Source organism: Melanostigma gelatinosum (genome assembly GCF_949748355.1).
Source record: "Melanostigma gelatinosum genome assembly, chromosome: 8".
Classification (NCBI taxonomy): Eukaryota; Metazoa; Chordata; class Actinopteri; order Perciformes; family Zoarcidae; genus Melanostigma; species Melanostigma gelatinosum.
The window spans coordinates 14,566,964-14,585,281 of record NC_136641.1 but is presented as its reverse complement, the minus strand read 5'-3'; the positions used below and the strand labels follow the sequence as shown (position 1 = coordinate 14,585,281).

At 42.7% G+C, this 18,318-nt stretch overlaps 1 protein-coding gene across 1 annotated transcript; it reads left to right on the top strand.

Annotated features, from left to right (window-relative positions):
• Window positions 1–7,611: 7,611 nt before the first annotated feature.
• cacnb3b (calcium channel, voltage-dependent, beta 3b) lies at window positions 7,612–17,903 on the top strand (the record flags this gene model as incomplete). The annotated part of the gene is given in 13 exon segments (XM_079273121.1): window positions 7,612–7,656; window positions 10,978–11,097; window positions 11,377–11,499; window positions 11,627–11,734; window positions 11,736–11,748; window positions 12,627–12,679; window positions 13,225–13,305; window positions 16,155–16,213; window positions 16,439–16,539; window positions 16,697–16,848; window positions 17,369–17,464; window positions 17,603–17,773; window positions 17,862–17,903. Coding segments are annotated over 13 exon segments (1,152 nt in total). The 3' UTR covers window positions 17,892–17,903.
• Window positions 17,904–18,318: the final 415 nt, after the last annotated feature.

Sequence of the window (18,318 nt, the reverse complement as noted above, 5' to 3'; positions counted from 1 at the left end):
TTCTGTATATTTAGTTTGCAACAGAATGACGTGAGGAAAAGATTATTATTCACTAAAACTGTCTCAAGTGAAACAATGTAAAGAAAACAGTTAAAGGCCTGTTTGTTTGGGAAACACCAAATGATAAAGAGGGACATAGAGTTGGACTGTCCTCTGTAACATTGTTGTGTGTAATAGATGATATAGTTGTTAATACAATGCATGCACATGATGTAATTCATCTAAATGACTCTGAATTGTAATAGCAGTATGTTTTCAAATGTAATAATTATCTCTTGATAATGTGATCCACTATTAGCTGAATAGCTGGTGAATAGCATGTTCTCATATGAAGAAAATGCAGTGGGATGAAATAATATTTTATTTTAAATGTATTTATTAGGTTGTTTTTTGTGTGTGTGTGTTTGTTATGATGGTTGCTGACTTGCTTGCTTAAGCCTGCCCATCCTGGCCATACGATCAAGGGTTACCATGACACGCTGTAGGTCACTCTTTCCTGCAGGGCTGATTGATAGAAGACAGAGATAGAGAGAACAACACTGTATTTTCCATAATGAACACAAATTGCTGAAGGTTGACAAACTGTGGCTCCCCTGTGAGATAATCCGTGATCCAAGACAGGTCCATCTGCACCTCCATGATCTAATTTCCCTCCCAGAGAGTCTGGACTGGGTTGAAGGTGCTTGAAAAGTCAAAGCACATGATTTTGACCGTGCTGCTAGCCTTTTCCAGCTGGGAAAAGGTCCTCTATAGGAGCTAAATGATTCGCTTCAGTGTGTGTTTGGTCGGCAAACTGCAGGGGGTCAATTCATTCTCTCTGCACGAGGTTCATCCGGTGTGTGGTCAAAGTCTCTCCAGCTTCACATTGAACATCTCCTCTTAAAAAACAAGCAGAAAATGACTTTTACTGAGGTATTGGACACTTGGTTTAGTATGATATTGAGAAAACAGAAGTTACTGAGTTCTTTGAAAAATGAAGTATAAGCAAGAAAAATCGGACCTAATTTGTCAGATCGTTGATTTAAACAAATTTCGATTGTAGCATTAGACAGAAAACAAGACTGGAGTTTGGTGCATTTGGTACAATTCAATTCTTTCCACAGCAATAGCTTGCGGAGTAAATTTGTGTTGTTGTTTGTTGTTGATAAATTTCACTTTGTAAATAATAAACTGCTCAGTGAGCGAACCAACAACCCACCAGATATTACATCATGTGCATGTGTGCTTTATCAGAGCAGAAAGTACTCTGTCTGTGTGAAGAGCTGCTTGGTGACACTATCACTCACTTTACCGTCTGCTTACCTCCTCCCTCCTCTTGGTGTGCGCACTTCAAACAGGGATCAGGTCTGTGTTGGAACACATGCTGTACCTGCATGTCTGAACCCATCAAGTACCGTACACTTACTCATGAAAGGATTTGGCAGCAGCCAGGTGTCATCTACCTCCACTCAAAAATCAAAACGCAGCATCCCTGGTACCTTAAAATAGCCCCTCATCCATAATGCACCAGCAGCAGCTCTGCCCACAGAGGCGCTTCTTATGGGACAGACTGACAGACATCTGCACTCAATGCTTGGGTGCAGCTCCTAAAGCTGCTCTCTCTCTCTCTCTCTCTCTCTCTCTCTCTCTCTCTCTCTCTCTCTCTCTCTCTCTCTCTCTCTCTCTCTCTCTCTCTCTTGCTCCTGCCTGTCTCACGCTCAGCGCAAAGCACTGTGGAGTTTAACTTTCAAACCTTCATTCATTCATGTTTTATTTACATCTGCTGCTCATGCAGAAGTCAAACGACTCTCTCTCTTTCTCTCTCTCTCTCCTTCTGTTCCTCCTCCGCCTCACTGTTTCCTGCAACCTATCCTATGAATTATGAATCTCAGCTTTGCTGGAGATTTTCACACCAGCCAGTCATGATTTTATGCTGTCAGACTGGTATTTACATGCATGTTGTGGATCTCACTCTCTATCTTGGGCACAACTTTCTGCTCATAAATGAATTCATGAAGCAGCTATTCTTCTCTTGAAATGTTTAGTTGGTTTGGTAAGTTTTAATTTATTTGTATTTGTTTTACATCCACATCCATACATAGCCACGACATATACTGTACACTTGGCAGCTGAGCAGGTGTCAGAGTACAGCCAGCCATGACATCTTCCAAACACACTCGGTGAACAGAGGCCTCCACATGTCGAACAGAGACAACTTACATGTCTCCCATATCCCCTCACCACCACCACACTTTCTCCAGTCTCTAAACTTTTGGCTTTTTGACATGTTGAAATCCTTAGTGGCAGAAATAACAATGTGAAAGGACTGTAGACATGGCTGATTTTCCTCTTTGAGATTTTGTCTTTGTGTTTGTAAGGTACAGAACATGGTTGAAGATACCAGTGTCCACTTACTTGTTTGTACTTTTGGTCTGGGCTTGATATGTTAGTTCCGATCAAGGGACATTTTCATGATATTTTAGACAATAGAGAGCTTCCAACAGCTTCAGCATGACATTGACTGCGTGCACAAAGCTATTTGCATGAATAGATATAGTTTCCTGACTTTGACTGGCCTGCACAGACACCTGATCTCAACACCATCAAGCACGTTTTGGAATGCAAATTGCTGTAAGCCATGACCTTCACCCACCCACCATCAGCACTAATGTGCAGGTGGCCAAAATGGATGCAAATGCAAATCTCTGCAGCCAGGTTCCAAAATCATGCGGAAAGTCTTTCCAGAAGAGTTGCGGCGCCGTGTAATTGCCTGTGATTTTGGAAATCGATCAACAATCACATATGGCTGTAATATTCACTTGTCCACATACTTTTGTCCATAATGAGATTCCGGATCTGACAGTGTGCATTGATTTTGCATCACCAAAGCATTGAGAAGAGATGTCATGTTGTAAGATTCAATCCCATCCAACATACCAAGACCCGGTAATCTGTGTTCACCACAGTGATGTTCTGTCGTGATGGAGTCCTGAATGAACCTAAGATGCGGTTTGCGATACAGAGTCCCATTGGACAGACGAAGTCGAGATGAAGGTAAGAGAGGGGAGCAGCAAAGAGGGTGGGACGGATGATATGCAGAGCAGAGAGAGCCTCACTGACGTAGCCAAGGGTTGTGTACTGAGAGTGGTGGAGAATAAGAGAGGAGGGGGTTGTAGAGAAAGAGAGAGGGATAGACTGCTTACAAGCACGCTACAGTACACTTCAGTGTTACCCAAGAGAGAGAGCACACCATGACTGACTAGCAGAGAGAGCGAACAAGAGAGACGGGGAGTGTGCTCTCCAACCTCTAACTGAGTAAGTACACTGCTATCTCCTCTGCATCTAGTCTCTGCTGCAGATTGCATTGATGGGCCACGATAAACATGCTTTATTGAGTCGTACCTGATCAGACGGTGGTAAAAGACGCAGGTTTACTTTAAAGAAACAGGAAATCCTTTCAACTCTGCTGTTGGAATTTTGAGTGAAAGTTTAAGAAATGTGACTTGATGTATGCGGCTCTCAAAGAGGGGCATGGCAGAATTTTCATCTACATTTGGAGCGTTTTGAATAAATTTGCTCTTCACCGTCAGCACTGACATTTCTGTGGAAAGTCTGAGTTGCACTAAAGCAGAAAATGGCATTTAGTGCAGTTGTGTGACAGTCCTTGTGGGAAGCTGTGGGCATACTTGCAGGCGTTCATGCTTTCTCTGTAGGTGGGGGGAAGGAGTGCATTTGGGACCGCTCGGCTTCCTGTATGGGGTCAATTAAATACTGCATGAGACAGAGCACTAAAAGCCTATCCCGTGAGGAGTGGAGTGCTTTCTGTATGTGTGTGTGTGTGTGTGTGTGTGTGTGTGTGTGTGTGTGTGTGTGTGTGTGTGTGTGTGTGTGTGTGTGTGTGTGTGTGTGTGTGTGTGTGTGTGTGTGTGTGTGTGTGTGCGTGCATGCATATGTGTGTGTGTGGGGGTTGGCGCATCAGTGTGCAATGCCTTGATTAAATTTGATGAACCAGCAATGTTGAGATGACCAAAGATTCCAATTCAGCTTCTGTTTGACTTCCTGTTTCGAAACACTGTCTTTTTATTGTGTTTTACTTAACGATGTATACTCTCTCTCTCATTTATTCATCTGTATGTTTGGCTGGTCTTATCTAGGACAACTCTCTAGTCTACCATTTTAAACATCTCTAGTTGATTCATTCGTTCTTGGCTGTAACATCTGCAATCTGTACACACAAATTACTTTTATGTTGATAAACCAACCCTGTTTAGTCACAAAAAAACCTTTACCATTCAAACTTGAAAGAAGCACATTGTTTTTAGATGTAAAGCTGGAATGTGTGAATATGTAGGGCACCATTACATATTGATAAGTCAGCTCACTAGCCAAGACGCACCAATTAGGCATAACTGAAACTTAAATCAGGTCAGCATGTAACAATCACATCTGATTTAATGAAGGATGCAGCAGCACTGTGCCATTATGTTCTGTACTGTGGGCACACAGCTTTATGTGGGTTACTTCTATAGCCTCTCTGCACTTTCAAGCAGTTTGGTGAAGTCAGGTTGAGGGATCCCGGGGGGATAACAGCCTTATATGCACAGCGTATGCCTGCAAGGCCACGTCGACAGTGGGGATGAAATATAGAGATTCCTGCCTGGAACCTGGAACTTCTCCTCTTCCTCCACTAGCCATCTTCTCTGTCATCATTCACCAGTAACATTTCTCTTTGCGGTTGGCTGATACAAGATGTGTCCAATTGTTAAACCTCTGTACTGGCTGCTGTCACTGGGAGGACTTTGTGTGTTCGGTGAGAAAGCAGTTGCGTTGCGTGTGTTGAAATGCTTTGGAAGAGTTTATTTATAGGTTGCCCAGGGCTCATTCCAGTCAGGGAGAAAGTATCCGGAGGCAACATTAGAGCAGGAGGAGGGTGGAGCTGCTCGGGACAGGAGGGAGTATCAATCTGGTTGGCTTTCCTATTGATCCACTCTGCCCTACTCTGGTTGCACTGGCTCCGGATGATCCACCTCTGCCTGTAATGCTGCCTCAGCTACCACTGCACACAGATTGTAAAGGTGCATCTTCACAAGTCAAAAGGTTGGAGACATGGGCGGGTGACTGCAAAGCTTCTGTGCTTAAATCTGCCTATTTGTTGAGGAAATCTAGAACTCTGTCCTCCACGAAGTGCACTTTCACAAGCCACTGAGTTCCCAGTTGGTGCAGAGCTTCTCAGCTGCTTACAGTAAACGAGTGTGGTGGCACTGGGTGGCTCTGCGGTGCTCAGCAAGAAAATAAATAAAAGGGCTCAGTATCAAACCGAAATACTTTTTTGCTACCAACTGAAATGTGTCTGTAGCAGAACCGGTGAGTATATATAAAACTGTCTTCTCTGTCCTTTAATCAGATATTTAATACCAATTCTGCCTGGATTACATTGTATTGCCTAGATTAGATTGCAGATCAGATTGTACATTTAACATTTGAGAACGTTGGTTTCTTTTGTTAAAAATAACAACAACTTTGAAATAGAAAATTGTGTTTAGCCCTCAAGGTAAAGAATTGAAAGAAAGTATTATTAGAATCAAATATTATTGTGTTGGTACTTGTTTCTAAAAGAATAGCCATTGCTTCAAGATCATTTACTTGCGTAATCATGTGCTCCTTGTTGCCTCGATTGTGAAGGCCTGTGTACACTTTGAAGGAAAGTGCTAAAAAAAGAAATATTATGAAGTACACCTGCATCACATTACCAGGAGGATTGAACAACACTCGATGTAATATCATCCTGTTGGAGATTAGAAGAAGAAAAAACACATCATTGCTGCAAAGAATGAATACATGCTGCAGACTGAGCAGAGACAAACCTCAGCGGCTGTCTCTTCTTGTTCTCCATATCGGCAGCTCACATTCAGATGGGCTATCTGGCACCAGTGAATATAGCTGAGCCAGTCTCAAATCTGCTTTGCTCTTTCTTGAGGGAATTCATCAAAACTCAGTGAACTTTGACAATCCCCCACTATCCTCTCCCCACTGCCAACCCCAGTGTGTGATGTGAGGAGGGGAAGGAGAGGAGAGCTATATTTAGCCCGACTGAACAGCAACAAATAATAAAAAAGAAAAGATGCTTCTGTTAATCTCTGGTCCTATTGTTCTAATGTAGTGGCTGTCTTCCTCCCCTGCTTTTTTTTCGTTGTACCTCTGTTTTCTTCACGCTCTTTCACCTTTTCCCCTTGTCTTTATCATTCTGTCTCCCTCTCTTTAATACAAGTTAACGACCTTAAACAGCTAACACAGGACATGATGCTTTATAAAACTCAATGTCCCGGTGTTTAAGTTCTCCCTGTCTTGCTCCATCAATCTAATTTGCTATTCAGGTATGTTTCCTCCTTCTTTCTGTTTCTGGCAGTCTCTTTTTGTTTCTTGTGTTTTCGCTCCCTCTCCATCTTTGCATTCCTCTCCCGCTGGTTGAAAAGCTGTTACTCAATGGCTGCTTCATGCACGACATGATGAAAATAGTCGCCCTATCTTCTCAGCTCCAGAGGCAGCCGAGAATGCTAGTTGCTCTGACTAAAATAACACGTGTGTGCATGTGTTTGTGTGCTTGCTTCCCTTTAATTTCAAAAAGCCATGTAGAAAAATAGCCCTGAGATATTCTTTTGCTGAAAGCCCTGGTGGAGTGCACTTAATTCTTAAGCAGTCAAAGTTGAATGAGGGTGAGAGAGTGCATGCTGCCAACATAATGGATGCTAAAGGGTCCTCAGTGCCTGAGGCAACCTGGAGAGAAGGCATGCTGAACCCGGCTTGCCAGGAACGACAATTCTTGTCTCCTACAATAGAGACCTCTCTGTTGGCTGATTAAGACATCTGATGGACTGTAGATGGCTGCTTGCTGACTCACCGCTGCATTTCTGTTCTGTAGGCTCATGCATCACCTTCCTGTCAGGGGGATGGTGCAGGGCAGGCAGACAGGCAGGCGGGCACAGCCCTTCCTCTCCTCTCCCTCTTTTCATTTCTCCATTCACGTCCTCTTCTCATTCTGTCTCCCGGGTCCTCGGCTAACTTCACACCCTTTTTTGTAGCAGTCACCTTTAAAGGAAAGAGATGGCAGAGGAATGACAATTACAGACTCCGTTGTCTTTAGAAGTTAATACTCTGCAGCGTGAGAGAAAACACCAGACCAGCCTGGTTGATTTTATGACACGTTTCCAGGCTTTCTTAAAGCAGAACATAAGAGAAATAAAAGGAATCTATTAATGTGATGCTGGAAGGGGATACGTGAGATTTGTGGCGTGGTGGGGCGACGGAGAGGAGAGGAGAGGAGAGGAGGGGAGGGGAGAGGAGAGGATGCATGAAACCAGAGAAAAGCTCCTTTTCTTGCCCGGATACTGGCTCGAAGCTGAAGAAACCCACTGTACTGTACCAGTATGCCAGCATGTACACACCGGTGCTGCAGTCGGGGCATCACTTTTGTATAGGGAATGGCTGTTGAGGCAGCGCAGCAAACGTCAGCTGTGAAGCACTTAGGCTGAGTGCGCCTCGCTCTCTCTCTCCCCCCTGTAACCACGGGCTGAGGGGAGGAGGGTTCCGCCTTTTCTGTGCAATGGGGGAGAAGAGAGCGCTGGCAGCAGAATCATGTCTGCCTCCGACTCGAGCGCTACAGGACTCATCTGTAACAAGGTACGCGGTTGATGCTCCCCTCTTTGTTGAATCACTCTGCATGCAAACTCAGTCCCTTCATTCACGAGTCCCCTGTCTGTCTGCTCTGAGACGTCCTCTTTCTGTTTTTCTCTCCCCCTCCCCTCTCACTCTCAGCAGAAGTCTATTCCTGTTCACTCACTTTGCCAGCATTTCTCCACTTCTCTATTTCCTCCCTCTTTCACGTCTTCTCTGGACATCTACAGTACAGCACACATACAGTTTGTCTCTCTATCCCTACTCTCTGTAGGCTACTTTACAGCTTTACATTGAACCTCACTGGGAAGCCCATCTGTTGAATGTCATGGATTGTGACAGTTATTTTGTTCAAGTCCTATCTCCTGTCTTTTTATGAACTCATTTTACTACTATCCGTCCACTGTAGCGCCGCAAGGAAATACTTTGTGTGGAAACACAAATAGCAATTTTTTTTTTGAAAAAGTGAAGCCCTTCAAAAGCTTGCAATAAGCATGACAATTATCATTTGTATGTTGTTGATGAGGAGGATCTGTTTTCCATCTAGTTCTGTTGGCTCTTCAGTGACAAGCATTATAAAAAGCTCACAGGTATACAAACATGTATACATTTGGCTTTCACATTCACATGACTCTGACTGAGAAACAGTAAAGCACAGACGCATGTGTCAGCTTTACTAACGAGTTGACATTCTACATAGTTATTAGCTATAATATGAGAATACCAGGCATTCATCACACAGCTGAAAGTCTCTCAGGAAAAGAGAGAATGAGTAACAGCAGCAGAGGCCTCGTCATCTTGAGATTCTGTAACTTCACAAATCTTTTACACATTTCACAACTCCATTAAATTAAACCACCGACTTTTCCGTCACTCTTTGTATTAAAAGCGCCGACAGTTCATCTTTTAAAATAGGGGCATGTAATGTGAGTAGTGGGGTGAGAGGGAGCGACGCACTACGGTGAGAAAAGTCTTTACATATCAGGTGATGTTATCAATACAGTGATGCCTACACTGCTGTCAGGAGTGGAGGCTGTGATAGCTTTGAGAACATCTTGATTCAAACATGTAAACATGTTGTCCTTAATATCGGATTCCTTGCATCTGCAATTGAAAGTCAAAAGCAAAAATCAGAGAATTGAACTTGTTGGGAATGGCTGCAAAGTTAAAGTAAGCAAAGCGGTGTGACGCTTACAGAGGATTTTGGGATCTGGACAGTAACACAGAGAAAAGGACTTGCCCTCCTGTGCTTGAAGTTTAAGGGACTGGCTTTTATTTTTCTCTTATTGGTCTTTTTGTTATTCATATAGGAATATTCACTTTAGCCCATCAAATCTAAATGTGCAACATTATAGAAGTGTGTTCAGTGTACAGCAGGTGAAGACGATGTATAGATATTTTGCGATAAAGAGACTCTCTGCCCTTCAGAATATAAATCCTCTTAATCCGTTCATCTGCAGAGCTCCACGTGTGCTTTAATTAGGTTTTGTTTCTTCTGCTGGCAGACTCTTCAGATTCTGCTCCATCTCATGGCAGCCTTTGATATTCAAATGAAATCCACAAACTCTGCGCTGGATTCAGCAAAGAAATTGTTGTTTTTTTTGTGGCATGGGATAAAGCAAAAGAGGGATGGAAATGGTGGGCAGGAGTGAAGAGACAGGTAGGGAAAAAAGGTAAGAGAAGGATGACGTTGTTGAGCTATATTTATCTTATGTGGGTGCTCCTGTCTGGTGTGTGAGGAGGCTTCCAGTCCTGCACCCTGCTGGGACTGCAGCCACCGGGGAAGAGCAGGATGCTGATGGAGCGAGAGGACAAATGTAGGACCTGGTGAGGTGAGCCTTGTGAGGGTTTTATCTGCAGGGAAGTTTACATGTTTATTAAAGACGGCAGCAGGTTCTGAGGGTTTGTTATTTTCCATCACAGTGTTCCATAGAATAGAGGCATGCTTCTGCTTTTGTGTTCAGAAATTAGATTTTGTTATTTGATGATTGCTTTCTTGAAGAGTAAGAGTTGTTCAACTGAGCCTCTTTTGGAAAAGAAAAGAAAAACTTTCCAAACATTTTTTTTTTTAAATCCGATAGTGTACAATCGTATGTCTGTTAAAGGAGCCCAGTCTACTGGAGGCTACTGAGGTGTCTTTTCCAGGAGGGACCTGGTTGACGCTGGTTGTAACCCTAAGTTACAATACGTCACCAGTGATGTGCGTTGCGTTAAATACAACATTTACAGACACGCTCTTCTTTGTAAAATTAGAGCCCTTTTATTTAGCTTTGCCGTGCATCAACGTAAACGCAGTCCATTTGCTTACACCGACAATCGAACACTATTTGCAAAATGACATCAAAAACTGTTACCGCCACAGCGGTCAAAACCCTTTGCCCTTCTGGGGTTAAACACCAGACGAAAACAGTGATTTCAGTATATACCTGAGCCCAGGATGTTAGTACAGCGCCATAAAATGTATACAAAGAGAATAACATTTATGGATATTTCCAACCCCATATTTGGCTGACATGTCCACTGAGTGAAAGACAGTTGGTCTGCAACTGATTATCGTTCTTAATAAGGATCCAAATTGACTTTCCATTTTCATTGTTTTTGTGCTGAGTGACACGCAAAACTATTTCAAATTTTGGATTTCAATTCTGTGACTATATCTGAAACTGCTTTGAGGCTGGGCCAATTAACACATTTCTTTTTTTGTATTCTGACGTAAATTACATCATGTGGATTCATTCATACGCAAACAAATTCAGAACACAAAATTTACTCAAAACATAAAATTAGACCTGATTTATGTTGTGACACAACTCCTACACCACATCTTTGATGACACAGACCAATCTGGAGTCCAGAAAATGGATGAAAAGATGGATTTTGTAGCATTATCCTGCATTATCAGTCCTCTTGTCAGAGTTGTGTATTAGTAGGTTTCTTTCTGGAGCTTTGCCAACATTTTGGTGTGCCTGGCTGAGTGGATAAATAGACTACAAGCACTGTGCTGGTTGTTGGTGTTGTTGCAGTACTTACACTCACGTTCCCCTGAGACGGCCGCTTTGGAAAGCTGCAGGAACTTGTCATTGCTAGTGAGATCACATGGCTTCAGGAAAGGACAGGCAGGTTCAGAGACAGGTTGAACAAGGAGAAGGTAATGGGAGACACAGAGGGAGATGTATCTGTTAGGACCTCCATCTGAGATACTTTTACATTTACTACAACATGAGTAATTCTGAGCAAACAGCTGCTACGGTGTTGTGGTTGATTTATCTCCTCTCTGCTTGGACTGCAGCAGTTATTTCTCTCCACTCCCGTCCTCCTTTCTTTCAGGGTTCAGCCGATTCCTACACTAGTCGACCCTCGGATTCCGACCTGTCCCTGGAGGAGGACCAGGAGGCGTCTCGGCGTGAAGCCGAGCGCCAGGCTCAGCTGCAGCTAGAGAGAGCCAAGGTGAGAAATGTCAATGCTCGTCTTTAAATTCACCTTCAGTTCCCGAGGAGCCGCTTTTGAACGGCTGAGTCATGTGAAAACTCAGAGGTTGCTCCATAGACCAATTTAGTCTTAGATTCATAAAGATCTACTGACTCTTGAGGCAATTTTGGGCTTTATAGATAAAATTGACTTATCTTGTCTATAGAACCAAAATGAATCTTCTGATTAAAGATTAAAGGCAATGATACTATTGTCATATCTAATTTGTATATTTTTTACTTTTTTGTCTGTTAACAGTCCAAACCAGTAGCATTTGCAGTGAAAGCCAATGTGAGTTACTGTGGGGCCCTTGATGAAGATTGTCCAGTCCAAGGTGCTGCTATTAACTTTGAATCAAAAGACTTCCTGCACATAAAAGAGGTGAGAGGCGTTCCGCATTAAGATTAGCGTGTCGTATGCAAGACCTTTGTCACTAAACTTGATCCATGTCGACACATGTTGCAGCATTACTCCCGAGTCGTAAAAGCTGTGTTTCACTCTCATGCAGAAATACAACAATGATTGGTGGATTGGTCGACTGGTGAAGGAAGGGGCGGACATCACTTTCATCCCGAGCCCGGTCAAACTAGAAGCCATGAGGATCAAACAAGAGCAGAAAGCAGCAGCAAGGTCAGAAGGTCACACAGCTCTGATTGATCTCTGGCCGAATCCCAACGTCCCCTCTAAGCCCTGAACCCTCAGGGACTTAACTGACGTCACCTGCTAAATGGTGAAGTGTGAGAGGCTGCAAGGGCTTGAAGTGGTATGAATATGAATGGAACAGCACTTTGCTGCGACGTATCACGTTACAATGACAACATCATAACATTTAATGTAAAATGTATTTTATATTTTTCACTCCCTGATTTGAACATCCTCCAGGCCATTTTAAAATAATGTATTCATTTGTTTTTGTCAGTACAGCTTCAACAACAAAATAAAAGAAATAGTTGATGAATAACCCAGGTGTGTAATAGTCCTCTGCTATCATGTGTTTTAATGTATCATCTTTAATCCTTAATGTTTCTGTGTAAATGCAATATGCCAGGATGAACACCCAATGTGCCGTTCTCGTTTACCTTTTTTTTTTTTACGTCTCCGGCCTCCATTGGTAACCCTGTGTTGAATGCAACATTGCTATGAATTGTGGGTAATTCCCAAAGGCAAAGTCTACAGAAATGCAGACTTACAGAAAGTGGTCATAAAGGGCTCAAAATGTCTTCACAAAAGCCTTCAAACACACAACGTGAGCGAGGAGATTGGGATTGGGCCTCTGTTATCACTCCTCTACTTGACTTTGTATCTGTCTTTCTGTCTTTCTGTCTCTCTGCATTGCCCTAATTTCACCAGCTAACTGTCTCACACACTCCTTGAAACTTGTTTATTTTTTGTGTTTTGACGTTACTAGTTCTTGCTCATGTGTTGCTCTGTTTGGGAAGTCGTTCTTCCAAATTTCCCTCCTGAGGGGATTCTCGCATAATGAAGCTTTGCATTATGTTGCTCCACAGGAAAGGAGGGAACGCTTCATCTGGAGGCTGGCGGTCCACCCCGCCATCTGCAGGTAAGTGGGACTGCAGGAGACTGCTGCTGCGTCTGTCTGCTCTGCCTCACGGGCTCAGATTTACATACAGGGCTACTCCTGGGATAAAAGGTTCACTTTTAGAAGAAATGTGTGTGTGTTTGACTTTGGAAACATAGTTTGTTAGTTTCCCTCCAAAATGTACATGCAAATTAAGGAAGGATACTTTTTTGAAGGGCCACAGTGTAACTGTACTTTTCTACTCCTGAAAGTGAAATATTTTCTCCTAAAGGAATTACTTATTACCACTTATTAGCTTTTGTCCTCCTTGTTTAATGATCGTTTTGTTTATTCTGAAAGCCAAACAGAAGCAGAAACAGGTATGTTTTCCATTGGGCCTCTTCCTTATTAATTATTCAAGAACACCATCAATTATACTGCTACACTCGATGCATTTTTATGGCTCTGTACATGCTGAGCAGCTACTATTTGTTAGCAAAATGCATGTGTTATGACAGTAAATTCACTTCAACATGTTATATGTGTATTCCACCTCCAAACCCTGTCTGTGCTTGTGGCATGTGCAGACTGAACATGTTCCTCCGTATGATGTGGTCCCTTCCATGCGGCCAGTGGTGTTGGTGGGGCCTTCGCTGAAAGGCTATGAGGTGAGACAACCTTTAAAACTGCTTTTCCGTTTGGTTCTGGTTATTCAAGTCTTGTCTCGTGTTTGGAGTAATTACAAGGATGTTGTCGGAATTGGAGCAGCTGCATTGGAGCATATTGCTGTCAGCCACAGTGTCTCTTTTCATGCTACTATTCATAGACTGTGCATCTCTGGCTGTAAGTCACTGACCAAGTAAAAATACCACACATCTGGAGCTAATAACATCTGAAAAATGGGCATTTTCTTACCGTAGACCACTTCATACCACTAAATTGATTACTTTCAGGCTATAGTCTTGTGTTTTAGCATGGCTCAAGGGATGGCAATGTGGGTCAGTCAGCCCTGCACTTTGGTTGAGATTGAAATATCTATCAGATAGATGAAATTACATGAAATGGTGTAGAGACATCCATGGTGAAAGTAAATCCTACTGACTTTAGTGGTCCCCTCACATTCATGGTCCTTTTTACTCTAGCGCCAACCTCAGGTCAGGATTTTAACTTGTCTAGTACTTTGGTTTAAGACCAAACACCCTCAATTTTGATATTAGCATTTAGTTCAAAGCACTGCTGTGAATAAGTACATCCTCACAGAGCCACTAGCATGTCGTCTTTTCCGTTTGTTATTAAAACCAAAAAGCAGTTTTAACTTCATGCTGTGGTTTTTAAGATGGGTATTTACCATTATTTTAATAGACTTTGATTACTATTAATACCAGCCATATATAGCTCAGTCGCTAGTCTTTTCTTTGTGCGCCTATTATTGTTTGTTCAAGTTGAATCTGAACTGTAGTGTCTGGTCCAGTATGGACTTGACTGGTTTGATCTAAGGGGAATCACTCACGCCTCCATTATCCCATTAACACTGATACTAAACACCACAGTAACATCCTGATGAAATTACAGCACACACAACAGGAATCTTAGATCCATTTCGAGGGATGCAGGACAGCATGCATGCCCCTTTACATTAGCTACTGTCTGTGATAGTCTCCTGAACTCTCTGTAACACATATGGGATGAGATAAATGAAAACACATCGCAGTTAAACTCGATTCATCTTCGAAAATGTCAATTTCTAATGACTCTGCGGATGAATATGCTGAAATGTGATGCGTGTAATTGAACACAATGTCTCTGTGCTTCGACATTTTTGCTCTGCCTCGCTCTCTCCTCTATGATTGCGCAGGCTGTGTGCCAAGCCGTTTGCTTTATGTGTGTGTGTGAAATATTTATGCATCACTCTGGTGATGTGCTTTGGGGATGCTCCAGTGGTGAATGCCAGCATGCCTCCCTTTCTCTTCCACTCTCATTCTCTTTTTCTCTACTTTTTCTCTCTTATGCATAGTATTATTTTCGGTTGCTCACTATTGTTCTCTCTCTCTCTCTCTCTCTCTCTCTCTCTCTCTTTTTCTTTCCTCCATGTCTCTGTGACATCATGGACACCACTGTACACTTCATTCCTTATCCTGAAGGCCATCCATTTTTCAGGATTGTTTGAAAATAGACTTCACTTCCTCGCAGTGCACATGCAAACACACACTATTTCTCTCCATCTCATCCCAAGATATCCCTTACCCATATAATGGAAAACGATAAGCTCTGCTTATCTAACATTGTTTTTCCACAAAAAAAAAAAATGCAAGGCTCTATGAATCTGAAAATATTGTTAATTTCAAAAGTCTAACTACTGGAAAAGGGATGTCTCTTACTTCACCAGTGAGTTCATTCTCAGTGTGTGAGCATTAGGGGCTGTAGTTTCCCCAACACACCGAGTAAATTACATGTAAAGAGGCAATTCCCTCCCCTTCCAGTGTCAACCGTGGGACCCCAATTCAAAAGATAGTTTTGCAAGTTAAGAAAGTTGCAGGAATGGATTTGTTGTAGGACCATTTAGTTTCCTGTGAGCTGAAACCGATCACATCTCTTGTCTCTTACAATGTCACTCACCAACACGGCCGTTAGCCAGCTAGGAAACTTCACCATACTCAATGCACAAATGTAAGATTATCTTACCTGATGTATGCAATGACGTAAGATGTGAGCAAGACTCGTAACTTGTACACATTCTTTTTTGAAATAAGGTACCATGGTGGGGGGCAGGACTTCGCATCTCGAATGGACCATGACTGGCTCCAGACCATGTAGACTAGTTGTTATCTGTACGGTTAAGTCACATATCCTACTGGTACATCCATGTGTAAAAGTGAGAAAACAGCCCTGTAGTGTCAAACTCTGCACATACATCATCCTGTACAGTGAAGATTAAACATCCGAGTGAAGAAACAACAAGCAAATCACATTTCTGAGGAGGACTTGGTCTCCTTTCTATCTGTGCTGACTCACTTCATTTCCCCTTACGAGGAATTGTTTTAACGATGAAAGATACTCTGATACGGTCTTTGCTGTCCAACTGTGCTTAAAAGTGTGTGTTCTCATGTGACTGCATGTTAACGACCGGTATGTAATCGTTTTGGCCGGATGTTTCTTGTAAAATGACAAAATATGAGTATCACAAATATTAGTTCTGCCTAACACTCGACAATCAAGACGACACTTTACACTAGGCCAGTGTTTAGTGTTCTTAAGTCTCATACAAACATTTGATACGTGATTTATAACACTATAATGTGGTTGTATGCAGATACAAGTAAAGACTATATGACTCCTCCTGTGGGCACATAAGTGGAGGCTGCATCCTAAATCAGCGGACTTGAACTAAAGTGTTACCAAAATCAAGTGAATGAGAAATATAGGTAATAACGTCGGGCTAATTGTGTGTGCACAGGTATGTGTTTCATAACACCAGTCTCTCTTAACTTCTCTCCCCTCGTCCTTATCTGTTTCCTAGGTAACAGACATGATGCAGAAAGCCTTGTTTGACTTCCTGAAGCACAGATTTGATGGCAGGTGGGTACGTCTGTCTGTGTTGCTCTTCTGCAGCTGCAGCTCAGTGTACAGTAACACTGTGACCGAGCTACAGAGCTGATCGTGGGATTCTGCCTATCACGTTTCATGGTCGATAGGACACGTGGTGATGATGATTTATTTTTAGCCGCAAGAGTCTGCAAGTTCATCTCATCTTTTGAAATGGAACAGTTGTGGACGTGATGTGATAAGACGCTGCTTCTTTAGGATCTCTATTACACGGGTGACTGCTGATCTATCACTGGCGAAGCGCTCGGTGCTGAACAAGAAGGCCATAATGGAGAGATCCAACACGCGCTCCAGTCTGGGTGAGTGCGAGAACGTTGTCTGTGATCCTTTGTTGCTAAATAAAGATCAATACCTGCTAAGAATAGATATGTCCTCTCTCTCTTTAAAGTTAAGTTTGTACTCAACTCAAGTAAGTGATCTGATAAAACTCCTCATCTTTCTTTGGTTTGTTGACAGCTGAGGTCCAGAGTGAGATAGAGAGGATCTTTGAACTGGCCAAGTCTCTCCAGCTGGTCGTCTTGGATGCAGACACCATCAATCACCCGGCACAGCTCCTCAAAACATCTCTGGCTCCCATCATTGTCTACGTCAAAGTCTCCTCGCCTAAAGTAGAGCACCCGCCCAAATATTTATATATATATATATATATATATATATATATATATATATATATATATATATATATATATGTATTATACACATATACATTTAATAATTCATTTTTTGTTGTTAATTCGAGCAACTCAAAACATTTGCTGGTTCCAACTTTTCCAACACAGATTTGCTGCTTGTCTCTGTTTTATGTCACTGTAAACTGAATATATTTGGGTTTTATACCTTTGGTCAGACAAAACAAGATATTTCAAAGTCACATTCTTTGTGGTGTTACACTTTGACCACACAACTAAAATGGTTTTGAAATCTTCTCCACATTAAAAGGAGATTGAAAGAGCGAAGACTATGTTCAGATTTCAGATGTTATGCCACGATGCACTGGCTTCGTACGACTAAATAAAAGAAGAACATTTTGAGAAATTAAATTAGAACCATGCATTTGATAACCTTCACTTCTTGGATTTTGTCTTTTTTTAACGGCTTGACTCTTTTTGTCTCTCTCTCATCTCACAGGTCCTTCACAGGCTGATCAAATCTCGAGGGAAGTCACAAAGCAAACACCTCAACGTCCAGATGATGGCAGGGGACAAGCTAGCACAGTGTCCACCTGTATGCCACTCTGCCTCGATAAATATATGACTAAAATGCTCAGAAAAGGATTTTTGCAAAAAGAGCTGACATGCATACAGTGATCCTTTATGTACACGGAGTGATGTAACTCTCATATTCCTATCTTTGACTCATTAGGAGATGTTTGATGTCATCCTGGATGAGAATCAGCTGGAGGACGCATGTGAACATCTTGCAGAGTACCTGGACATTTACTGGCGTGCTACTCATCTCCCCTGTTCTGCCCCTGTTAACCCCTTACTGGACCAAAGTGTGATTACCCCACCCTCAGCTAACTCCAGCCAACAAGTAAGACAAACACACAGCTGTTGCTTTAATTGACGTTTTGGCTGCATTACTAATCACAACTTTACTGCCTTCTTTGTGTTGTCTTTAGTTTTCTGAGACTCAAGAGTTGATAGAATGATCACCACCACAGACAAAGGTGAGATAGAACAGTGTTTCTCTGTCTTACTCTTGTGAGCTTTACTCTTTTGCAACTCATTTCTGGTCGTGTTTCCTCTCATGAAATGTTCCCCCTGCTCCACTGCAGGAAGCCTGTGCTGTCGGCCGGGGTCAGACTAGGAGGTCATAGAGCACAGGGACCAGGGCGCCACCAGGGGGCAGCAGCAGCCCTCACCTCTCCAAAGCCAGCCAGCACCTTCTCTGGCCACACCTGGGGCGAAGAAGAGAACAAGAGCAGAGTACCGAGAGAGAGAGAGAGAGAGAGAGAGAGAGAGAGAGCGAGAGAGAGAGAGAGATAGGCTGGTGAGCTGGAGGAAGAGGAGACACAGAAACAGGGAGAGGAACAGGAGGAGGAGGAAGATTCAAGAGAGGCGCCTCCACCTCACTGC